Source organism: Bemisia tabaci, chromosome 7 (genome assembly GCF_918797505.1).
Source record: "Bemisia tabaci chromosome 7, PGI_BMITA_v3".
Classification (NCBI taxonomy): domain Eukaryota; kingdom Metazoa; phylum Arthropoda; class Insecta; order Hemiptera; family Aleyrodidae; genus Bemisia; species Bemisia tabaci.
The window spans coordinates 51915822-51942728 of record NC_092799.1 but is presented as its reverse complement, the minus strand read 5'-3'; the positions used below and the strand labels follow the sequence as shown (position 1 = coordinate 51942728).

At 41.0% G+C, this 26907-nt stretch overlaps 1 protein-coding gene across 3 annotated transcripts in view; it reads right to left on the bottom strand.

The window, feature by feature from the left end:
- The window catches only part of LOC109039360 (Rho guanine nucleotide exchange factor 3), a 180272-nt gene that overhangs the window by 53098 nt on the left and 100267 nt on the right, over positions 1 to 26907 (bottom strand). For all 3 annotated transcript variants that reach the window (XM_019054820.2, XM_072302290.1, XM_072302291.1), the window contains exon 2: positions 11882 to 11984. In XM_019054820.2, the coding sequence (XP_018910365.2) occupies positions 11882 to 11984 (103 nt within the window). The remainder of the gene's footprint in view (positions 1 to 11881; positions 11985 to 26907) is intronic.

Genomic DNA, 26907 nt, shown 5'->3' with positions numbered 1-26907 from the left:
TTTTCCTTAATTCTTAATTGTCTGCTCATTGATGATAATAGTTAGAGTACCTTTACAGCGAGAGTATGGACAGATCGCTTGATGGAGAGCTTAGGGCCCAAAAGTGCAGCCACCCTTCTGAGCAACTTCTAACACACGAAATTTCACTGCCAGCCTACAGATATCAATTCTAACCAAGATGGCCAAGAATGCACATAAATGAGCGTTCTTTCGCAAAAATAAGTAAAATTGTGCAAAAATTAAGCCAATCACATGCTTTATAAACGACGGTTCGTAACAATTTTATTTGTAAATCGCTCTGGACTTTTGAAATTCATAGGTTGGCTGCATTTCTGGGCCCTAACTTTATTCGCGGAGGCATCGGTGAAGGCCTGATGAATTTTCGGAGTTTCACATCTGTCTATACTCTCGCTGTACAGGTACTCTAATAATAGTTAGACGTATTTCTATTAAACAGAACTATGGGCAGGTGGAAAAGATGAGGTGTGCTCGTTAGTGCTTGGGCCGTAAGAATGAATGAGAATGATAAAGCGCCAATGACGTAGCCGCCGCTTCAGTATAGCCGTTCGTCGTCTTCAACTCATGAGCCCTGTGCACAACGCTCTTGACACATTCCTACGGCTCATGAGTGCCGCATTCAGTTGGCACACAGTTCCGTTTGCAGAGTTAGAAAAGCGGGATTTACATTCTGTCAAACGGAACTATGTGCACACTCCATGACCTGTGAGCATGTTTCAAGTCCATCGTGCACAGCACAGGGCTCATGAGTTACAGACGACGAATGACTACTGGAGCGGCGGCTATGCGTCACTGGCGCTTAATCATTCCCATTCATTCTTATGGTCCAAGCACTAATGAGCACACCCCATCTTTCCCACCTGCACACAGTTCTGTTTTATAGAAATACGTCCAATTTACGGTTGCTAGACAGGCTTGCACAAGTGAAATGAATATGAAATATTGGATATATTCGTGGAATAATTCATAAAATTTCATCAAGTTGTGAAAAATATGAACATATATACAGGGGCTGAGTGTACGCAACACGCACTGATAAACACCAAAAAGCGAAAATGATTTGCCTTTCATTTAAAACATTTAATTTCGAAAACTATGTCTCAATACCTTCCATGTTTTTCTAAAATTTCATGAAATATGTATTAACTAGCTGCTCCGGGCGCCCTACGGGCGCCCTCCACAGCTAGCAATGGTGGTGCAGTAGCTTATTTGGAATCGGAGCGATTAGTTGAATCTATTTAATAATGATGATGATTCTGCGGCAGAAGATCAAGGAATTTAAATGCCTCTCTGCGTTACAAGGTGGAGACTGCCATTCTACCGAAAAATGTTATAAAAAGCTCGCATTATTAGTTTTTCTTTTTTTTTGTGTTATTTTTTAATTTTATTTATTTTTTTATTTTTTGATAATTTTCTAATGACTATGAGGCTTTTGGGATTTATAAAAGATCGAATCACCTCTTTGTGCACGATGTTTTTTGTACGGTTGCCTTTGGGAAGAATTTGGACTTCAAAATTTTTGTACGATGTAGCTCGTGAGAGTGCAACATATAGTTGACCATGGCCAAAAACTGTTTGGGGTAAATAAATGCCGACTCGCTTCAGTGTTTGACCCTTAGCTTTGATGATGGTCATGCAGAACGCAATGCGAATTGGAAATTGTCGCCTCTTAAAAGAGAAAGGGAGAGAGGAGTCTGCAGGTGACAAATCAATTCTTGGCAGTGAAATTCTTTCACCGGCCTTCTCGCCGGAAATGACCTGCAAATCAAGACAATTTTCATAACGTTTCCAGACGATCAATCGGGTACCATTCGATAAACCTTTAGAAATGTTGAGGTTTCTTAAAAGCATGACAAAAACCCCCTCCAAAAGTGTGAGTTTAAGCGGTGGTAAGCCACTAAGATTAAGACTGTCCAATAATTCGAGGGGAAAATTGAGAGCCTCTCCCTCTTCCTCTACAATGAGCCTGTTAACACTGAAGTACGTTTTAGAGACACCTGAAAGAACTTCAACAACCTTGTCGTTAATTTCATTGCAATGCTTATTTTTAGGGGCCAGAATTGCGCAGTTTGTGAAATCTACGTTCGAACATGAGGAAGCTATCTTTTCCATAAATTTCAGTAATAATATCAGTTTCAGTGATACTGCTTGTCGGTAAATCAATGAATTCCGGCATAGCCTTTTTTAGCAGAAAGGTAAACACCATCACCTATTTCGAGTTAAAATTTTGCAAACTCCGCTTCGTCTTGCGAAGTTCTCATATTTTGAGTAAGTTTTCTGATTTTGAAAAGAGGTCAAAGTGGTGAGAATTTGATTGCATTTTGCACCAATGTTTGGCGAGAAGCATGCGGAACAACGGGTAAAACCTGTCTAAAATCACCACCCTAGACGACAATTTTTCCTCGAAAAGGGATATCATTACATATTCTCTAAGAAGTCGGTCGATGCATGCCAGAGCATGCGTGATAACCATGGGAGCTTCACCCCAAAAAATGATCGTTGTTTTCCGATGTCTTCAGCTCTCTTGACGCTAAAACCGTTCAGACCCGACAACAGAATTCTCATTCAGAACCGAAGGAATTTTGAATGTTGTATGATCGCGCGACGTAGGTAGCAACGAATGCGGCTGATACTGTCCAAGCAACGGAGATGACGTTCTAAGTTTTCCATTGTAAATACGCAGTAAGACATTCTTAAACGACAGTTTTTTCCCGATTCCTGGCCCATCAATTGAAATCGGAATTAACGTGTAAGCTGGAAATTGTATGAGTCTAATTATTTCAGAAATAATTTGTGTGTTGCACTGGTTAGCGGAGAAATCATGGCATCATAGTTTTAGAGGCGGAGATTCATGTCCGACCCTTGAGATTCAGGCTTAATTGGAAGCAATTGGAGGATAAATGATGATATTGACAATCATGAAGTCTTATGTGCTTTCAATAGCAAACGCGATCAACGTAGTCGACCGAACCAACAAAATAAAGAGAGCGGATAGAAACGACGTATCAGCAAATTGAAACAAAGTTCCGGACAAGAGAAAAGAACAAAATAGAATGAAATGTCCATAAACAAGTACATGTTGTTAGCATACGTGTGGCACCGCTGCAGTCTGAATTAAGTGGGTCAGTCCAAAACGCCAGGACTGCTCTCAAGAGTGGTGCAGTGAGTAGCCGAGAGATTGCGACGGAATTTGTGGGTGGTGAGTGCGAACGACAATGCGACCAAAACCTTCTTTGCAGTTGGTGGGAGGAGAAGTCTACGAAAGGAAACGGTGATAGCCGAACGAACGTGGTGGGAGGGTGGCTGAAGACCCTAGGGGGGGTATCTAGGGACGGGCATGCAGGTAGCGGCCAGATGACCGCTCCGAACAGCTGAATTTTACCTCGCTCGATAAAAGTATGAAAATTTGAGACAATCGAAAAAACAATTTACAGTGCAAATCTAAGTCAGAGCTTTTATTTAAAAATAAAACCCCTCTGCAAATCGGCCCGGGGGTTCTCTTCGAAGTTAATGTCCCAAATAATGGGACTTTAGTCTGACTAAATGGGAGAAAATTTCGGCCCACGCTAACTTCACTCGTCGATTAATAGTTAAACACAAAAAAAATGTAAGACGTTGAGGAAAATCGAAAAACGATCCCAGTCTGCAAAATCTCACAGCGATACACAGGCTTTCATTTAAAACCAAAAATCATGAAATCGGGTCGGTGAGTTCTTCAACGTTAAGTCAAGATTCGGACCTACCGTTTTAATGCATCGAAGAAAAATTTGAGAGAATTATGGGAGAAATTTGAGAAAATCGAAAACCGATCACAGCTGCAATCTACAGTCAGGGGCTTTATATAAGACAAAGATCCCGCAACTCGGATCGGTGGTTCTTCAAAGTTAATGCCCCAAAGATTCGGAACTTTGCATTTTAATCTATAGGATATTAAGTTTCAGAATTTTATATTTCATGAACAATTGGAATCCTCTTCAGAACTTTGAAGTTCTGCATTCAACAATGTGGTGGAGAAACGGACTCGCCTTCGTGTCTCCAGGTATGCTACACGCGCTCCCAGCCGTTAGAATAGTGGTATCAATGAATCAAATATAATTGCTACTTCGCCTGCCGTCTTACACAACGATCGTCAAATATACTCATAATACTGGTGGTACAAAAGAATTATCCCTTTTATTTGACTCATTCATTCGTTTCTTACTTTTTTCTATTAGTCAATCAATTAAATTAATAGTTCCAAAATTTTAGGGCATTTCTTGAAAATTTGTGAGTATTATATCACGCTGCAGTGCATAAGGTATCTGTGCACAAAATTTGGCCTGGGAACACATTGGAACAAATCCAAAAGTACATCCTGTATGAATGTTGCAAATTGTTTTGCCTTTCAATTTGCAATATTCACTCTGGAAGTGATTACAAAGCCTCTTTAAATGTTTCTCTGTCAAATATTGTGTAAAAATTCCAACTACTTGCTAGAACAGATCTGCAGTATTTGATAACACGTATTTTGGAATAGATTGCAGTGCTGCCGTGCTAAGGAAGAACGCCGTATGGACATTCGAGGGTTGCCAAATTTCCTTCAATAAAATGCTTGTTTTTAAGGAAAGATATGAATATTTTTACTTGAAAGTTTCAGGGACTTTAGGTGAAATGGAGAACAGAGTTATCTGGAAATTGGAAGGAAAATATTCAAATGTATACCAGGAAATTCGTGTTTTATCAAAGGAAATTTGGCAACGCCTGAAGGTTCATACGACGTTTTTTCTTAGCACGGTAAAGTAGACTCGTGGAAGAGGTAGTGCGGAGGAATGTATACCAAGGATAATTTAATCGGTAGATTCATCCGACATTTGACAACAGGGCGGGAAGCTGAAGACTGAAACCTGAAGAGCAAGGTATTCTTTACACCTTTCATTGCCCGGCTGACAAAAGGGCGTGACAACAAATTGGGATGAGCGTGGAAAAACATTGAATTGTACGGATGACAGGGATCATTGCAGAGGGAGTGTACGTCTTTACGTGAGGAGGGCGACGCTTTGTTCACAAAAAGGAGACGACGTGCAGTCTTTTTAAGCTCCTACCACTTTGCGGTGGTCACAGCGAGCTCCATATTAAATCAGAGAGTTATTTTAGATGCTGAAACGAGCGCTGCTCACCGCGAAACTGACGCTGATAACATCAGTGGCTCAAGTGGCAAAGGGAGAGATGTATACTGCCGTGCTAAGGAAGAACGCCCTATGAACATTCGAGAGTTGCCATTTCCCTAGATAAAACATGTATTTTTGCAGAAAGTTATGCATATTTTACCTTGAAATTTGCAGACATTTTAGATTGAACTGTGAGCATAATTATCTGAAAAATTTGAAGACAAATATTCATAATTTTCCCAGGAAATTCACTTTTTGTCGAGGAATATAGCATCGTCTGAAGGCTCATACGGCGTTCTTCCTTGACACGGCAGTATAACCAGTGGCGTGACGTGCTTTGCGATCTATGGATTGAGCCGTCATTTAAACCTATGGAAAAGGTTCGATAAACAGGGTGCTAGCAACGAACACGTTAATAATCGATTCTTTACCATCGATTCAAAAGGGAAAATATTGATAGCCCATCATTATAGGAAAACGAGACCTGATATTTTGAGAGCTCGTACTGCCTTGCTGAGAAATAACGCCGTAAATAAGCATTCGGACATTGCCAAATATTCGTTTAAAAAATACGGCTTTCCTGAGAATCTTGTTCGTATTTTTCATTCAAATTTATCGAGAATTTTCTTCTCATTGTAATGGTAACGTCTGGAAATTTCGAGGAAGATCCTTCGAAAGTGCCGTTAAAGACAGATATTTCATCGGGAGAAATTCGGCGACATTCCGATATTCATGCGAGTTTCTTGCAGTGGCGAGGCGTGCTTTGCGATAAATCGATCGATCAGCCATTTAACCCTACAGAAAAAGATGGTTGAAACAGGATGTTCCCAACAAAACCTTAACAATCGATTCTTTACACAGCTTCAAATGGGGGGATATCGATAATCGATCATTGACACCTCGCCACTGCTTTTTTTCCTCATCACCGCAGGCACAGCATACAAATGGACGTATTTATGCTAAAAGGAACTATGTTACACGCAAATCCTATGCAAATAGTTCTTTTTAGCATAAATACGTCCAAATGAATGCAAAAAGAGAGATTGTGAGAGCTTGAAGATTCTTGGAATATTAAAAGACCACTTGGGGAAAAACTACCTATAGAAAAATCGTTGGCCTATCTAGACACGGTTTTTTAAACTGTTAGGAATTTTTGCATGAAATAAACATAATTTTTCAATATTCCGAGAATATCGACGGGGAAATTTTCGGCACTACCAACTACCAAGGATGACGCTGGCAATAAGTCAAACTTCATGCACCGATTTTTCTAACAGTTTCTCCCAAAATTACATAAAATTCTTTCGCTATTGGCGTGTTCCTATCATGAGTATCATGCCTCACAGCTTGCGAATTCGTGGTGTTTAAACAGACCGTAAGGAAAAATTCCCCGACTTTTTACGTTTTATCAAATTTTCAAAAATCTCAGAAATTCCTCTTGCTGAAGATCCGAGAGATTTCGATGAATTATAATTTAAGGTTGAATTTGCCTCACATGTAAGTTAGTTTTGACGCCTATTTTAGCCTGCGTTAAGCGAGTCGCTGGTTGTAGAAAGAGCATATCTTGGTTGCGGTGTTTCAGAATCTCCACCGCTAATTTATATTATCAAGAGGAACCGATTGAGAGAATTTTCTAAAAATTTTCTATTCCAGCATTGTAAAATCATAAAGAAAATTCAGTGAAAGTTTAAAAATTCCATCAATTTGCTTCCGACATGATGAGTGAAGCGTTCCCGGACATTCTGAGACATGCATAGCAACCAAGAAATGCCCTGCACCCAGCGCCTCAATTGTAGTCTTTTCGCAAGCGTGAAAGAATTGGACTGCATTTTGCAATTTGGACCTATAGATTCTGGCTCATCTGAAAAAACACTTATGTGCATAGGGAAACTAATGGCACATACGTTGTTTTTAAACCGGGCCGGAATTTATAGGTCCAAATTGCAAAATGCAGTCCAATTTACTGTTTGTAATGTGGGCCACGCACGTTCACCTCTAACTTATGATCGACTTTGAAATTTGCTTATGAGTTTATCGTGTTTTACGCAACATTTTGACTTGAAAACAAACTCTGTTGTACCTACTTAATTACCCTGTCTAGTGGAGCATTTTGGCCGTAGTATTTTGGACGAGGCCCACTGACTCACTGAGGACTCGTGTTTACCGCCTGCCAGGCTTGTGATCAATTAGCCGTCGACATAACTCACCGGGGTAAACGAGGGGGCAGCCAGGCTCAAACGTTTAGGACGCTGTCAAATTTCACCGGGTATCCCTAGCTTCCTTTAAAATCCTTTAATTACGCTTCGAATACAGCGAAACGCTAGACAGGGTGAGGAATCACATGTGTACTCATTCAATACCACGCGAAACAGTTAGACGTGTCGAGCAATTTCAAAATTAGCTCATGCGTGAGAACTAGGCGTGCACTTATAAACGGTAAATTCAAACTTTCCTGAAAATTGCAATCAAGCTGGTTCCCTTCTGTCAAGTCCGAACCAATTTTACTACCCCCCCCCCCCCCTCCCACAAGTTATTCGAGGTCTTTGATACATTTGAGGATTCTGAAACCTTGAATGAGCATCGGCTGAGGGTTAGTGCACATCCATGCTCCAGTCTTTCAAATTTTCAGGGATTAAGGCCGAGTGGAATCTGTTTCTGCAGATGCGCTGACTCGTCAGTTCCATGAAAATGTCACCAACACAGAGATTCAAAGCCGGGACCTATTGAACTAGAGGCAGACGCGCTGACCACTGGGCCAACCTGGCCGGCTACTTGACATATTTTTAACGAGAAAATTGCGATACGAGGGCTAGTTGCACGTCCTGACCATTGAGTATACGAGGAAAAAGTTGATTGGGATTTCGGAGGAAAACGCGGCCCTGCCCTCCGAATGAGGGGTGCTCTCCTCGCATCCACAATTCATAACTAACTTCATACCACTACAGCGACTCTTGTGGGCCCGCTTCTGCCTACCTCATGTATAAGTTATAGTTGCACGACGTATTTATATCAAACGGAACTATGTGCATTATGACGTGAGCCCTCTTATGCACATATTCTTATGCATCATTTCTTAATGCACATAGTTCCGTTCGACAGAAATACGTCCAGTTGTCATTAATTTAGTACCCTATCCAGTGATCCGTTAGGATTCTACTACAATTTGGCCTCGGCCTAAATCCCTGAAAATTTGAAAAGCCTCGAGCGTGGATGTCCCTATCGCCCTGCTGTCTACGGACACTAAATCTACTCTATAGATGGCTGTAGGTTCCTGACGAAACAGAGGCCGATAAGCCAGCGAAAAAAAAAGAAAGAAAAAAAATACGATTTGGTGAGGCTGCAAGGTTGTTTACGATGCGAGAAACAAGGATTAACGGCTGCCGTCCGGGGCCGAAAAAGCTTGGCCAAAACTTGAGACCTATAACGAGGAAGCGAACGCCCGAAATGGAACGATGGTGGCGCATCCTGCGGAGACTGCTCACACTAATTTCCGCTGATTTTATTAATATCTTTTTAACTCACTTCAACAGGCTCCTGATGGAGAGAAACGAGACTGAAAGAAGGAAAGACCCACATGCTAAAGCTCGACCCATTATTAGACTTGACACTTCATGCCATCATTTTTTACTATTCTACATAACGTACGTACATTTTTCTCCCTAGACATGAAATCTGTGCACAATGGGGCCGATGGATGGGATATCAATAGCATATTAAGATGGCTTTTCAGAAATTTCGAGAAAAATTGGATAGTCAATTAAATAATTGATTATTCCTAGATTTTAGGATATTTCTGACAAAATCTCCGAGCATCACAGCATGCTGTAGCCAGTCAAGGATTTGAACACAAGATTTGACAAGAGACAAAATTTAAAATACCTGTTGAAGTACGCCCCGAGTGAATATCACAAATGAAAAGGCAAAAAGGTTTGCCATATACATTAAAGACGTAGTTTCGCAGTTATTTGAAAGTGTCTCTTTGTCAAATTTTGGGTACTAATACCAGACCTTCTATAGGGTGATGCAATACTCGGAAATTCTGTAGAAATATCCTAAAGAATCCAGAAATTATCGATTCATTAAATTAATCCACTTTAGAATCATTCTCCAAAACGCTGAAGATATATTTTAACTAATTCGTTTTCCAGGTTTTCTTGAGCTGTAAACACCATGCGATTGTACATTATATTTCAAGAAAACTGAGCACGCGACAAAACTTGGTTTAATTATCGCTTCCTTAATTTGCATGTGAGAAAATAAATCTTGAAAGTCTGGCTTTTTATTTGAACACGGCACAAGGAATGCACTCTATTCGTGCACCTGCAATGAGACGAGGATAGAAAAACCACAAACGAGAGTTACAGAACTAGCGCTTGCAACAAAGGTGACTTGTAGTTGCCTGACAAAGTTCACAAAATTAATTGACTCGATAATTAACGAAGATCATAAGTTAGGAGTTCAAGGGAAGGGACCTTCATGTAGTGCGCTAAGCCGATGACCGCGTTGATAAGCTCCGATGACCGCGTTGACGAGCTCTATGACAGCAACATCGTCACATATCTAGTAAAGCTTAAAGCGATCACCTGAGCCATGCATGTAGATGTAGAACTCAGCATGATACACGGCCACTAATAAACTCAATAGCCTCACCTAATTATCCAACGATGGACTCTTGACTAAGCACTCAACTGGCAGAAAAAAACAGTAGGTAATAGCACACTAATTACGGATGGACATCTTGGTCGCGTGCAGGTCGCAGGTCAACCGAGTAAACATTCGTCATTTCGTTAGAAAAGATAAGCTTTTACTACGAATTCCTAGAAATTACTACTCGCGGACGCAAAATTTTGCTGATAAATTGTTTACAACTAAAAAACAACAGTCTTGATAGTTAATTTCAATATATATATTAAAAGAAGAATGCTGTGCTTCTGATTACCATATAAGGAGATGTGTTGGTCTTGGTTTACCAATCAGAGGTGGGAATAACATCATGTGTCCATGCACTTTAATTGGCTTGTTAGGACCAATTTTCGACATGATGACATTCGCTCTGTCATGCAGTCGCGATAAACTTTTAGTCCTGATATCAACGTAAGAGTAATTAAATATCATTTGAAAGTTGAACTTTTTTCCGTACATATGCCCTTTGGCTCTTTTACGACAAAAGATAAAGTTTTACTACGACTTTTTCATGATGGGTTTGGAGTAGGCACTCAAAACATGTTAAATGCATCACACAAAACCTGATAAAGATTAGAAGTAACATGTGCTGATAATTGCAGTGCCACTCTTAAATTACACGGCTTAAGTAAACTTTAAGTTTGAAGGCGCTCGCAAGGTCATTTGCATGGCACAAGTAAAAAGCAGATAAATAAAGGCAGATTTTTAGGATACTTCCAGGGCACATTATAATCAATCTTCTTATATATTTTTACGGTGCTTGCTTATTATGTGAAGGTAAATATTCTTAAGTACTTACGCTCACTTTATTTTTTTCCGCCCGGATATTAAAAAAAAACTGAACTTGCATTGAAGCGGGCGCGCTAAGCTCATTCCCATCAGTTTTATTTTGAGCCTCAGCTTATGAGTTGCCCTTAAAAGGTCTCCATAATATGCTTTGCACCCACTTTATCGCCAAACGTGTCCGCAAATGATTTTCTTCATTGTGACAACATGTAAAAGGCATTTTCTAAGGTGAGATGGGTATAAAAATACTTTTTTTTCCCATTAGTATGCGTGGACTAAGTATGAGTAAAAAATTCAGTCTTTTCGAGTGCTGAAAGGATGCACGGTGTATCGCAACTCAACTTGAGACTTGACTCCGTGGCACTCATACTTTAAGAGATACTTAAAAGCTAATATTGCGCATGTTTAGAGATAGGGCGGGTCGGGTGGGAGGATGACGAATGAACATTCAATATTTGCCAAATTTCCCTAGGTAAAACATGTATTTAGGAGGCAAGTTATGTATATTTTCCTTGAAATTTTCTAATATTTTAGATACAATTACGGAAAACATTGCCTAAATAATTGGAGAAAAATGTTTAAAACTTTTCCAGTAAATTTGAATTTTATCAAAGAAAACTTGGCAACGTCTAAAGGCTTATACGGTATCTTTTCTTAGCACGGCAGTGTGGTAAGCCCGTTAAATCCTGCTGGTCAAATTTCAAGAGCTATGGCTCGTTATCAAATTGAGATTATTCCATGCAAATCTGATTTGAAGCTTTTTTTCTAGTGTTAGAAGTGCTTAATCAATTGTTCAAATTAAGTACCACCATTACGGTGATTTTAATCATGGTTTTTTCCCCGATGTAATGTGATACTGTGCAAAAAGGTCACTTGAGTTGGGAGAGGGATCTACGGAATCGAGATCAAAGCAGTCGAAGAGTAGAAATCCGGGCGTGGAAAATCCGGACTATTTTTTCTGCGAGATGATTACGGTGGCTGCGTTTAATGTCGTAGTCGTGACATTTATTATGATGCGACGCGGCCACACTTTCTATCTCGTTCGAAGTTGCCGGATTAAAGCGGATATTGCTTATATTTCAGGAAGTTTTGAGCCAATCGATGCGATATGTCGCATGCCAGTTGGACCACGTCACTTGAGCTTGACGAATCATCTGAAATTAGCCGATGCTCTTGATCCATGCGGCGCGCGGCGGATGAGCGGTTACGGTAACTGGGCTATTAAGAAGGGATGAGGGATCACTCACCGTGGGCGGGGCAGTCCGTGCGGCTTCCGGAGAGGGATTACTCGGGATCTGCCGCTGGGAACTTGAATTCGCATTGCTCCGCTTCCCCCAGTTGAACAAACCACTGCAACAACACAAACAACATCATGAGCAACATACTTCAATTGTATACTTCAAAATACATCTATGCAGAAAAAACCTCAGAGTGAAATCCGCACATTCTCATATCCGCCCGATTCACCAATATAGCTGCAATAGCCTACACTGCTGTGCCAAGGGAGAACGCCGTATAAACATTCGACAGTTGCCAAATTTCCTTCGCTAAAATGTTTATTTTTGAGGAAAGTTAAGAATATTTTTTCCTTGAAATTTTCAGGAGATTCAGGTGAAATCCCGAACAAAATTTTCTGAGAAATTAGAAGAAAGGTATTTATAAGTTTACCAGGGAATTCGTGTTTTATCAAAGGAAATTTGGCAACGCCTGAAGGTTTATACGGCGTTCTTCCTTAGCACGGCAGAACAGTTCATCACTCAATAGCCTCGCATAATCGTATTTCGATGCTTCCACATTAAAGATCAGCAAAGAATAATGAGACCCGCATCCAAACGCCAAGTTTCCAGCTCCAATATTGTCGCAGAGATCGTCCCCCGAGTAATACGGCGTCAAGTTTAGGTAAAGTTTGCCCAGATGTCGCCTCAAAGCGCGGCACGAGGTCCGAGTCAAAACCAAAAGGATCATTTCGCCTTCAATTTTAATGATACTTCAAGCACATCCAAAAAGAACGAATAGTGGTATCTCAATTCTTTCAAAAACTTCACTTGTGCGCCTTGTCCTCCGAGACCCCAAACGACCGTCGTCGTCACTTGCTGCACTGTAGATAATTAAACCTACTTAATTCATCAATAAAAACTTACATTTAACGTACAGTAACAGCTCGGTCCTGCATAGATCTTTCTTTGGGGCGAGGTTGGTAACGGGTGTAGTGGATGATAACTGGACGTATTTGTGCCAAACGGGACTATGTGCATTAAGACATGAGCCCTGAGACCCATAAGAATACGTGCATAGTAGGGCTCACGTCATAATGCACACAGTTCCGTTTGGCACAAATACGTCCAACTGTCGAATTGGTAGCCCCATCTAAAGCCGTCAACATTTTTGCGCCCTAAGAAGCCCTCTAAGGACCTCCAGGGTGTCTACTAAAACAGGCTGGTACTTTTTCAGTGCACTTCAAAGAAATTCAGTGCCTCCTTGATAGAGAAATTCACTACTTTTTCAGTCCCTACATTTGACGAAATCCGAAACATTTCGAAAATTTGAAATTCTAGCTCGAATTGTGACAAAAATGACGTAGACACCAAATGTCATCGGTGACTTGAAGATTTACTGGCTGCATAATCTCGATCTTGCAGATAAATACTATACTCTAAGAATCAAGGCGTAGGGGATTGCATACTATCCAGACTTTTTTTAAAAAACCACGCGTGGTATGAAGGAAAAAATTCCGGACCTTCTAGCGGCATTTCTGCACTTTTTCAGTTCTACTGGATCGCCCAACAATGGATCGAGTCAAATAGAGGGGTCGAATATGAAATTTTTGACTAAAACTGCAAGTTTTAATGTACTTATTTAATCACATGTTAAATTTTAAGGGGTGCTTTGGGAGGAAAATTTAACGAGGAAACTGGTGGAACCGTTTATAAACCACTAAAAGCTATTGGAGTTTTAATTTATGTGCGACCTTTCCCATTAACTCAATCCACCGTGCGCCTTTAAGAAATGAGTACTTTTTCGGACTAGTGGACACCCTGACCTCACATCCATAAAAGTCCTCCGCGTGGCAAAGGTCCCATTAAGCAGGGTGTCTACTAAAACAGGCTGACCAAAAATCAGTACTTTTACGGTACTTTTTCAGTACATTCCCAAGAAATTAAGTGCCTTCTCGACAGAAAAATTCAGTCCTTTTTCAGTACCTCCAATTGACGAATTTCGAAAAATTTCAAAAATTTGAATTTCCCGCTCAAATTGCGACAAAAATGAAAAAAATTCCGGACCTTACAGCGGATTTTCGCACTTTTTCAGTACTTTCGGACCTCCCTTAACAAATCAGTACTATTTCCGGACTTTCCGGAAATTTCGGACTTGTAGACACCGTGATTAAGGAATCCCGGAAATCAGAGGACGCAGTCTAGGTATCACACGGCGTGGCACGTGGATCGAAATTGGAGTTAATAATTGGACGGAGTTAAACAGAAAGGAACCAAGCCACATCGGGATCGAACCGAGAAAAAGAGGTTTAAAGTTTGACTCCTGCATAAGACTCAATGTAAAAGATAAACTTCAAGTTCGATTTCTGCAAAATTTGTTCCAACAAAAACTTTGAATTTTTGGCGATAGATAGTAGAGCAGTGGTTGAGTTCAAAATCACTCATAACTCAATTTTTTCCAAAATGTGGGTTGGTTCCTTTCTGCTTAACTCAGTCCAATTGAGGTAAACACATTACGGAGAGTAGCGGAGGGCGCGCGCCCGCCAAGCGTTTACCCCGGTTGCCAGAGCGGGCTGGAAAACCCCGGATTCTGAGCCGGGGAGCCAAGGTGGGGGCGATCAGCGGATTTCGGGGCGACCGCTCGACGGGGCGTTGCAATCGATTCCGGGGCCCCGCGGCGCATGTCCACGGCCACCCCCGCCACCCCCGCACGGGTTCACGACCTCCGCGCGGGAGGGGCGCACCGTGTCTCGGGTCTCGCCGACAAAGGCCAGATTTCGAGCCGCCGTCACGATCTCGCACCTGAGCGCTCATTCCGTCACCCACTGTCAACCTCCTAAAATCAATTCAAATCCTACTTTTTTCCGTCAAAAGGAGCTTCTTGAGTCACTTTCAATCTTGCGTCTGGAATCAGGGTTGCCACCGAATGTAGAAAATGAAATTCCCGCACATTTCCCTGACACATTTTGGTGAAATTCCCTGACAATTGAAAATGTGACGGGTGGTTAAGAAGGCATAATTGAAAATAGTTTTCAGGCAAAATTTCTAGTTCGAAACCTCAAACCCATTCTAGAAAGCATATAAAAGTGATTAAACAAATTTTCCGTGACTTCTTAAAATTCTCTGACATTTCCCAGTTTTCCCTGACTGTGGCAACTCCGTAGAATTCTTGACCATCTTCATTTTGTGGTTTTTCCTGATTTTCAGGATCTCATTTCTTGATGAGAAATCACAGTTTTTCCCACTTCCCCACGATTTTCTTGGGGAAAAACTTTGAGTTTTTTTGTTCATACTCTGGCCGATTTTTTTGCGCACATTCAAATTTTGAATGCCAAAAGTATTCCTAATGTTTATGTTATCTGGTTAGTGGAAGTTTTATTGTTATTATGATGCGTTGAATATTCAAATATGTCATTCATGAGGTCAATAATGGCGGCTCGGGTGCAATGACATAGAATTAGTAAAAATAGGCGCGTAAAATTTCCACAAAATTTGAAAAAGAAAGGTCCTCTAAGTGATAGAAAAAGAGATTATCGGTTTCTTGAACGAATCTGATTTTTCTTTGATTATCCCTATAAGTTTTAATTCCCTGATGAATTCCGGTTTTTCCCAATTATAGACACACCGACACCATGCTTTAACTCTTGCATTTTTGAAAAGGAGGGAAAGCAGTTGGTTAAGAGGAAATTTGTCGGATTTTCCGGAGCGGTAACAACCGAGAAAAAAGGAATTAAAAGTTGCATATTTAAAGTTGCCATTTAGACGAGCATCGCTGAGAGAGCCAAGGTGGCGCGATGTGGCGTCCGAAAGCATCCGTTCCTCTTCAGCCACACTATTGACCTCGCGACTGCTGTCGGCGCTGTGCCCAATTTATCCTCCAAAATATTTTGCTACCAGGTAAAGTTTGTGGACAACGTAAGCCACAAATCCTCGAATGGATAACTCTTGTTGTACGGAAGATGCTCCCTAGCCCTCCTTGAGAACTAAAGGCGCAGAGATACAACTATTCGTGCTTGACGGATGGCCGTGTTGCATGTGCAAAATTGAAGGCGCCATGCGTCATTTCGCAATTTTCAGTCGAGAGACTCCTTCACAATCAGGGTGGCTAATAAAACAGGCTGGCTAAAAATCAGTACTTCTACAGTACTTTTTCAGTACATTCCCAAGAAATTCAATACCTCCTAAACAGAAAAATTCAGTACTTTATCAGTACCTCCAATTGACGAAATTCGAGAAAATTCAAAAATTTTCATTCCTCGCTCAACTTGCGACAAAAATGACAAAAAAGGAATAACATTTCGGACCTTCTTGCGGACTTTTCGCACTTTTTCAGTACTTCCCGACCGCCCTTCAAAAATCAGTGCTATTTCGGGACTTGTAGACACCCGACAATTTCCCATTGTTTTATTCGAGAGAAGATAGGATTGTAGAGCCGATTGCCGCGTTTGCAGCATAATATGACGCCAATCAAAAATGAATGCAAGAGTCAAGAACTACTTGCAAATTTTACGAGCGTCTGAAATCTTTAAAGTATCATTGATTAGGTATTTTAAAATGTAATGGGGTGCGGTACTAAGAGGGTTCTTCGACGTTACCAAAGTGAGCAAATAGGCAAAGGAGTAAGATCACCCCATAAAAATATGCAAAGCAAATTCTGTGCAACAAGCGCTACTCCATCAGCGAGAGAGGATTTATTCATTCATTAACGCCCACTTCTTTCGCGAAAAAAGCTTTAACGGGTGAGCTCACTTCGCAGAATAGAAGAACGCATTAAAATTTCAGAAAATTGACAGCGGATGTATTATTCATGAGAAGCAGGCTTCAGACAAAAGTTCTCTCTAGAAAAACGTGCGGTACGACAGATTTATGGAAAAAAGTAAACCGCCTTAAAATGATAAGAAATTGCCGAAAGCTTTCAACATTGATCTAATTAGCGAATAGTAAACTATAAAATTTAAAATAATATAAGTCCATCATATTTTGACTTTGAATGGCGCAGAGATGCGCGTTCTCACATATGGACCTCGTTTAGCAGAAAGGAACCAAGCCAAATCAGCTGTTGCTAAATTTAACTGGGCAATTTAATTATTTGCTAGAGAACTTTTTTGCGGATTCCTTTGAAATTTTTGAAGAATTTGCTTCGTACTATGCAGTAAATTCACTGAAATTTGCACAAAAGCCCGCACAACCGTTTCAATGTAAACAAATAAATTGCCCAGTTTTTGGCAATAGCTGATGTGGCTTGGTTCCTTCATGCTTAACGCAGTGCATTTAATTCATTCTAAAAAATAAAATGTTAGTTTCTAGACTTGAGAGCAAAAGCCTGTTCCTATTACGCCATCCATCTTTCTGCCAGTAATAAGAACTCCTTGAATGAAATTTGTCACAAAAAACGTCAACATTTCACGGCTTCAATTAATGTATCGTTGTGCAGACTCGACCGAAGTGAGAGAGCTGAGAGAAAAAGTTTTGTACTGGAATACAATCATTCCGATGGAATGCCCCCTAAAATTAGCTTCCGCTGCGCTCAGGAATAAGAGGCAGGAAAGAGAGATTATTTTGCACGAAGACGAGAGAGAGAGAGAGAGGACTGTTTGGGTAACAGTATAATTAAAAACGTTCTGAGGACTTTCTGTTACATACAAAAGTCTAAACAAGATGCTCTCATTGCCACATACTCGGGCTTTTGAGGAAAACGAGCACACTCTCAAATAAATAAATAATTGCGTTGTTGAAGAATAGCTTCGCAAGATTCAACGTGCTGTGCGCAAAGATAAGGGGTTGGTGATTTTATGGATTATTTTACTTTTCATTTTTTTTAACTTCTTCTTTGATGGATGCGTGGCAGATCGGAGAGAGGAGATTTAGCAGTATTGCATTTCTGAGAGAACACTCTTCTGTGTTTATATCGACGCATATTCTTTTACTTACAATTTCTTCTCGTTTCAACGGCAAATATTCAGGTTTATATTACCGAAAGACCGGAGGAGAGTTCAATTTGACAAACACCGATTGTACGAACGGTTTATTGGGGGGGGAGGGGGGGAGAAATGTGGAAAATGCCACGTTTTTGAGTCGCTCCTCCAGCATAACGCAATAGCGATTATTGAAAGTTGGCAATGCTATGTTTCCTCAATTTAAATGTATATAAAACAATCGAATCTTGGTAAGGCGGGTTGCCGCGCCTAGAATCGGTATTTTTAATGGATTTAAATGGAGGATACGGTAATGCCAACTTGAAAAATCGCCACTGGCATTACGCTTCAAATGAAAAAGACCCGTGAGGTAAGGGGTGGCAGTTGTGGAAAGTATAAATAAATTAAAGTTTTTCAGTTTTCGTTAGAGCGTATTGTTTCGAAACACTTTGAGGCTCACGCCAGGAAAGTTGGAGACGCAGTCATCTGATGAACAATGAGGACTTTTCCAGGAGCGGGAGGGGGGGGGGGGGGGGCACGTTTCATTCATGTTCAACTTGGGCATGTTATTGTGATGCCCACTTTGATGCCATTGTGAATTGGCCAACTTGGAGGAGAGAAGAAAGCGGAGCGGCCCGTAATATAAACTTGGAAGTCATTAGTCATCGATTTCTTTTGATGCCTTTTTTTTTTTTTTGCCGGAGCCGCATCCAAGAACGAACGGATCGTCTCCGTCGAAGAAATTGAATTCCGTGATTCAATGCAATGTGCCACTCGCTCTGATTAGATTTTGATTTATATCGGCTTTTTGTTTCAGCTACACCTAGTTCCGGAGCCGTTTGTTTCCACTTCTGATTTCAGATTTATGTATTTGAGGAGCAGAAGTAAAAACTGAGCATGATGCGAGACGAAGCTCGCTTTGGTTTGTTGCCTGCTTCGGCTACGACGATGATATTTCCATTTGGCATATTCCTGAGAAGTTGCCACCGACGTGCTTTTACTTCCGACTGGGACTTTTCAAATGTTACTTCCTCCGCTTTTCACGCGAGGAGAGCCAAACGGTTATTGAGTCGATAAATTTGATATGCCACGGTCTGCTGAGGAAAAACGCCGTATGAACATTCGAGAGTTGCCAAATTTCTTTCGATAAAATGTTTATTTTTCAGAAAAATTATCAATATTTTTCTTAGAAATTTTGAATAAATGGAGTTATAAGCGTTTAAAGTTTCCAAATTTTGTCCGACTTCTCGTATTGACTCGATCGACTGTGCGGTGGCGGGGGCTCTATTGCGGAGCGCTCCAGTTGCCTTTTAATTGGTCGCGAGGAAAGTTGACGTTTGACGTTGACGTTGATTGTGAGCGGAATGTGAAAGCCACAAGAAAATCATCACCACCGACCGCGTCGCCGGACAACGACAACGACGACTGCACAGTGCACCTGTAAACCAGTGGCGTGGCATGCGATTTATCGATTCATCTGCAATTTAAACCGATGGAAAAGGATCGATAAACAAGGTGCTTCCAACCAACACTTTGATCATCGATTCTTTACCATAGCGTCAAATGGGGAAATATCGATAGTAATCGATCATTCACGCTTTGCCACTGCTGTAAACCTGATCTATCAAAGTCCATTTTTAGCCATGCGACGACGGGGCCTCCAAAGCAACAACTATCATCGCAAAGGTGACTGCTTTACTTCAGGAGCAAGGAAAAAAACCAATTCCTAGTCAAAGATTGCATGGACGGCAACAATTTTTAAGAAGTTCGAGCTTTGATAAATCAATCTAACTTGATAAGCATATCTACATGATCGATATTCTGATTCTCAGCACGTCGTTTCTAATTGATATGCAAAAATTAAATGCAATTGCAACGTGATATTATGTTAATTTAGAGAGCGTTTTGTGAGTTCTGTGCTAAAAGTGCTGAGGATGGACTCGAACGGTACGAAATATACATTCCAGAGTTGCCACAGAATTTAGAAAAGTAAATTCCTTGACAATTCCCTGATTTCCCTGACACATTTTGGTGAAATTCCCTGACAATTAAATATGCGACGGATGGTTAAGAAGACATAATTGAAACTAGTTTTTAAGCAAAATTTGTTGTTTGAAACCTCAAACCCATTCTAGAAAGCAAATGAACGTGATTTAAAAAAATTTTCCCTGACTGCGGCAACTCTGCGTCCACGAGACAAGAATACAAAAAAAATCAATGCGTGCGATGCAAGGCTATTCATTTTAACTATCCGCTGATAACACGCAAGATACGCTACTTTACTCTACTTACGTCGTTTCTCCCAAGAAAGAACGTAGCACCATTTCAATGTTGCCAGATTCCCCATCGTGTATTGCATATGAATCAAGAGAATCTTGCGCATTACTATCTGAAAATTTCATTGATTTTTCCTCAGATCTCATTAATGATAAAAATTTTTGATAAGAATTGCACAACTGTATTTTTGTAAGAAAAATTAGTTGTTTCAGTCAGTTTGGTAACCTTGGAATGGAGCAAAGAATGCAGTCACGTTCCTTCGCAGAGGCGGATCTAAAAATTTGGCAACATTTTTCGGTCTTTTCTCCACTTAAACCTATAGAAATGTATCGGTTCTTCGAGGGGCTAGGTGTTCCGAAAAGAATCGATTTTTTAGCATAGGTTTAAATGGAGGAAATGTAGTGTTGCCAAATAGCCGGATCCGCCTCTATTCCTTCGTCCGGACGACGAATAGATAAAATGTCTAAAACATGTTTTTTTATATCCGTGGTCCATAATTAAAAAAAAAAAAGTGGAAACATTTCCTTGCAATTATTTTTTCCTGCAGGATTCGTCCACTTGGTATACTACTTTAAAGCGTCCACGGCCCATTGACAATTCTGGTGGAAAAGTTCATTGAGTTCTCGGATAGCCGACAACATGATAGAGAGTTGACAGGCCCACGTCGTATGTCGATCAAAGTCCATTCTTGGAAAGTTGTCGCGTGGCTCGCACGAGAAAATAATGGAAGAAAAAATCAAGAAAAAGTAGCCTACACCACGGAGAAACACCGAGGAAGACAACACCATAGGAATCATGGAAAAAAAGAAGAAAAAAAAACTCAAGCAGAGTCAGTCCGGCATTCATACATTCACACACGATTGTTGGTAGTTTTTTGGTCAATACCATTTGCGCGTGTTCTTCCTTCTTCGTTCTTTTTTGCCTCTGGAATTTCATCTTCACATGGATTTGAATCGGAGCAAAGAACGAAAACAAAGAAATCTCGGAGCGCAATATGGTCAAAGCTCGAGTGAAAGCCCGGCAACTTATTCCGCCGCGCTAGGGAAAAGGACCGCCGTATGGGCCATCAGGCGTTGACAAATTTCGTTAAAAACATCATGAATTTTCAGGATACTTGATGAATATTTCTCTCCCGATTTTTCAGAGAATTTCACTCGTAATTTGATCTAAAAAGTCTGCAAATGATAAGGCAAAATATTCATGGCTTTCTTCAAAAATAACTATTTTTGAGAGGAAATTGGGCAACATTCGAATGCTCATGCGACGTATTTACTTGGCGCGGGAGTATTTTACAAGAATGCAAGAAAAATTCACTTTCGGTTTCACCATGTGGTTTGAAAAGCGAGTAGGTTCCAGGTTGCTCCGGCCGCAGGAACAATAAAAATTTCTCGCTTAATTACAGTCATTAAAACATAAAACAAACGTGAAAATTATGACGGAATAGCATCACGCTGTCAAGACGCTCTTCCTCGCAGATTCGCAAGAGTGTGCATGCACGGCTGTAACTCGGCGATTCGCTCTGGTGCCGTACATGAAGAATTCAGTACTCGCAAAAAGAAAACACAGAAATTATGAATCACGCACATGTGTAGTGGACAACGTTACATAGTTGAAAACAGGGGTATACGCTTTTTTAATCTGTCAATAAATTCAGCCCAAAACGTCAAAAAAATTGGACGAATAAGTTTTTCTTTCATGAAACTTTCAACTATCGAAAGGACATCAACTGTCTGCATTGACACTGAAAATTTTTGAAAACAAAATTTTGACCAAATCTGAACCAAAGAATGACGTCACATGATATGCGAAATATGGGCGGTATGGCGAGCTTGTTGAGTAAAATGTACACGGAAAAAATTAAATGCTGATTTAGCATTAAAATTGTTAAAAAAAAGCCTAGCAGGTTTCAAATGCTGAATTTACAATACAAAAATGGCAACACAACATTTAAATTTGTTCGTTTACAGTGGGCGTAATTATGTTAGCATTTCACCAAATATAAAATCAGCATTTGAAGCTTGTTGGACATGTTTTTAACAATATAAATGCTAAATCAACATTCAATTTTTTTCTGTGTAAGTATATTTTCAAAACCTTCCGTGAGGAAGACGATTCACACGAGGGGAATTTCGAAAATCAACCTGAACGAGATATTAAAAAGCATTTTTAACTCTAATCGAATGATGTCAAATGATGACAAAAATTGCTTCATTTATAATTGAACCTTTTAACACTGTGCTCTTTCTAAACACGTATATTTTGTTCTTAAAGGACTTGATTTTCAGATTGAATCTTGTGCGTGATTTGTTTCCCTCATGATACGTTGAAGCGTGATGCTTTAATTCATACCTTTTCTACACGTACATTGGATTCTTTTTCCAAAGAACACCTTTTTAAAACATTCCATGCAAAGGCTTCACGTGTCCAAAATTAAATTAGCTCATAATATCAATGCAACCTTAACGTGCCCATAACTAAATTTGCTCATAACATCAATTAAAATGAAATGATATCCTTAAAATTGGCTATGACTCACTCCGCTCCACTCCACACACTCTAAGAAATATTAAGAAGCTTTACTGACGTTTATCCGACACTCATAATTACTTCATTTGTGATAACTGTTTTCTTTTCCTAAATCCTTAAAACATGGAAGGTGATAACATTGATTGATTCTCTTACGCTGCCTCTTGCCCTTGAAGCAGACACTTCTGCCTTGGTGAGCTTGAAGCAGGGCCCTGGTGGAGTTACTAAAATTAACACTTTGAAAACACTAAAATTAGATCAACAGAGGAAGAAAATTGAGGTAGCGCAGGCGAGGTTGAACTGATAGCAGATGAATGGGGATGATGAATCTTGAAATAATTTTAGCGTAAGGGGTCTGATTTTTGTGTACACACGTCCGTGATGAATGCTTCACTTTCATCTCTCCTAAAATATCTACGCCTCGGAGATGTGTATAAACTGCTTGAGAATGAGAAGTGAAAATTCATTAAATAAAAGAGAAAATTATTGATGCTTTCTAGGATGATCTTGCAGGGGCTTCTGTGTGAGAGCACCGACTCCATTGAAAAGCTTGGGTGTGGATGTACAATATTCTACGTGTTGGGTAGCCATCGTTCCAAGTTAGAAGTGTGCCGTTGTTGAATATTGGACGTTTTTCTGCCAAACGGAACGATAGACGAGTGGGAAATATGGGGGTGCTCCCGAAAGCTGGGTAAGAAACAATGTTAAAGTGGGCGTGATTCCCTTCGGATAAATAGAAAAGCGGGATATTACATTCTGTCAAACGGAACTATGTGCCAACTGACTGCGGACACTCATGAGCCATGGGCATGTGACGAGAGCCTTTTGGACGGGGCTCATGAGTTAAAGACCCTTCGCGGAGCCGCGGCTTCGTCGCTGCTGACGTCACTGGCGCCCAATAATTCCCATTCATTCTTGCGGCCCTCGACTCACGAGCACACCCCTTCTTTTCCTCAAGTCTCTGGTTCCGTGCGGCAGAAATAGTCCTAATAATCATTAGAGAAACATAACCATGCCAACTTAAAATTTCAAAATAAAAAATGAAGCAATATTCCGTCTTAAGGAAGTTTTTTGTTCTTTCTTTCTATGCACGAGCTTTGAATAGCTCATATATGAGTATGTTTCAGAGTTCCTCCAAAAATAGACATGCCCCGAACGGCTGAAATGTTTTCTAGCAGGGGCAGGCGCGCGGTCCATTTGATGTTTCGCTCAGGAATTTTTTCCTAGGAAATGATGGAATTCATACCCAAGTAAATAAAACAGCGATGACACCAAGAAGGAAACTCGTATCAAACGACACGCTCTTTTTGCAGCGTGTGTAGAATGAACCACTAGACAGGGTACGAAGATAAGAATTCTAATCCATTTTTCCTAACCAAAATTTCACGCAGAACACGATTTGCGCAACGAAGTTTACTGAAATTAACACCTAACTAAGATATTTAATGTTTCTTGACGCGTGACTTCAAACCTCCCGCTCATGAAAACACAGTAGTATTTGAAAACGATTTTTAGCCCCTGAACAAACATTTATTTTTACATTTTTAGCGAGTCATGAAATACATAATATTTAAAATTATAACATTTAAATACACGATAAGCTTCCGAAAAGAAAGTGACAAGTAGACTTCGTGGATTCTTTTCATTAATTTTACCAAAACGTTGATAAATCGTGAGCTTCTCGGCATAAATTTAAAAAATTAGCAAAATACCATCAATATTTGACCATGCCTCACGGAAAAAAGAGGTAGGGGTTAAGTCCTAACTTGGAATTTTCTAATTAACTGTGGTAGTGCCCCAATAATATGAATGGGTTTCTGTTAAACGGGCTCAAGTCCAAAACCTCATAAGCTCTGCGCGCTGATTATTGAAATTTTGTGTTCGTCTGGGGGACATAGGTTAAATGGCGGAGCGTGTTTGGTGAGCAATGTGTTATTGCTGCTTTGTTGTGCCTTTGTTGTCGGGTGGAATGCACGACAAGCTAAAGGCATCTCTTGAGTTTCCGACAGTAAGTCGTCCATTCCACCTGACAAAGCTCACGACAAAGCAGCGATAAGACATAGCCGACCAATCACGTTCCGCCGTCTAACCTATTTGTCCGCCCGACAAACACAAAATTTTAATAATCGGCCCCGCAGGGCTCATGAGTTTTTGGTCTAACTCCCGTCTAATAGAAACCGATTCAATTGTGGTGGTACCCCAACAAATTAGGTTACTAACCCAAATATTGCGGTGCTACCTTGATTAATTGGAAATGTCCATTATACCATCCAACAAATTGGGGTACATACAATAGTACCACAATTTTAGGGGATAGCCCCGAACACCTTTTTTTTCTGCGCTAGTGATTTGACTATTTGCCTGCGACATCAGGGTGTCTACTAAAACAGGCTGGCCATTCCCAAGAAATTCAGTACCTCCTCAACGGAAAAATTCAGTACTTTTTTAGTACCCTCATTTGTCGAAATTCGAAAAATTTCAAAAATTTGAGTTTCTCGCTCAAATGGCGACACAAATGAGAAAAAACAAAAAAAAATCCGGACTTTGTTGCGAAACATCCGCACTTTTTCAGTACTTCCGGACCGCCGTTAAAAATTCAGTACTATTTGCAAACTTTCCAGAAATTGCGAAGTTGTACACACCCTGGACATGGGCAAGGCTGACATGAAGCCGCGCTGGAAAAAAAGTCGCTTGGATCTAGAGTCCAGACTCCTGAAACCATTGACAAGAAAAGAAACTCTTGATTCAATCGGACTTTTTGCTTGAATCAAAAGGAAATCCGCCTAAATCAAGAGGCTCGGCTTTTCGATTCAAGGAAAAATCGGATTGAATCAAGAGTATTTTTTCTTGTCAATGTTGTTAAGGGTCTGGACTCTAGATCCAAGCGACTTTTTTTCCAGTGGATAAAAAATGAAGAAAAAGAGGGAAATGGTATTACAGTATGACGACAGACGACGAAGAGACGAGTCTGGCTATGATGCGGAGAAGGAGGGTGACGCACTTCGGCCACTTCCGGATCTGGGGGCGCATGTGCCGAGTGGAGCTCCGGCGGAGTGAGAGACGGATGACGGAAGCGGAATAATGCCAACCGGAAACCGGATCAGGCACTGCGCGAAACCAAACGAAACGAAACAGGGAACCGGGGACCACGTGGATGAGGATGACACGACTGCCACCGGGATGCGGGGACTCAATGGGAGGATCCCCGAGCCGAGACTAGGGACCAGGGACCCAGGAGGGACCGCTGACTCGGCTCAACAAGGGATGCACGAATATCGAGTTCGAAACTTTTCGATTGCGATTATTTGAGAAATCGAATCTTGCGATTTCGGATACTTCGAGGCAAAATATCCGAATCTTTCCGGTTTTTTATTTTATGTAACGGTGCTCCGCAAATAACAGGGCGGTGGAACAAAGCTTGCACACGGCTCTATTTTTCGCACTTTTAGGAAAGTCTTTCCACACGATGAACTTTTTTCGAACCATACTGGTGGTAACTTGGACTCCAGGGTATCTGTACAGAATGGTCTGTAGGTCCAGAGGGGAATTTTTTGACCTCGTAATTTCGAACTGTAGGATGGAAAGAGTAGAAAATCGGAGTTTTACATTTGCGAATATTAATCGAATATTCGAATACTTTCACCGGCATTGGATTGTGATGCGATTATCTCGGTGACGATATTTCGAAAATCGAATATTCGATTATTGAGATATTCGAGCATCCCTGGGCTGAAGACGGGTTGCGTGCTAGTGAGGCAGGGCTCTTGCACAATGCTCGACGAGCGGCAAGACAAAGAACCCCCCGGGCCCCGGGCCCAGATTTCATCAGCGGCCGCGGCTATTAGACCATGCCCACCCTCCAGGCCCCTCCCCACCCTCCAGGCCCCTCCCGGCTCCCGCCCTCTCAACTTTCGCCTCGACACGGGATTCTCCGACGGGCGCGCCACGCAAGTTCTTCCATCCTCCGCTCGGGCGGGGCGGGGGCTTCTAGAAATTAAAAGCAGAAAGCATTCTACCGGGAAGAATTGAGGGGCTACCAAGACAAGTCGTATCTCTCCAGTTTTTCAAAACTAGTCTTAGGATATATTCCGTGAAAAATTCACTGAGGGTCGGCCGTCGGGTCATGCTCACGAGCCAGGTGCTGCACAGCGGGATGTCGTCCTCCACGATAAATCGATTGATCCGCCATTGAAACCTATGAAAAAAGATCGATCATGAGGTATACCTCATTAATCGATTCTATACAATGGCTTCAAATGGGGAAATATTGGATGACTCCTTTTTCATGAGTGGTGCTGCATCCTACATCGCTGCGCTGCTCGGTGTAATCGGCTCACCACG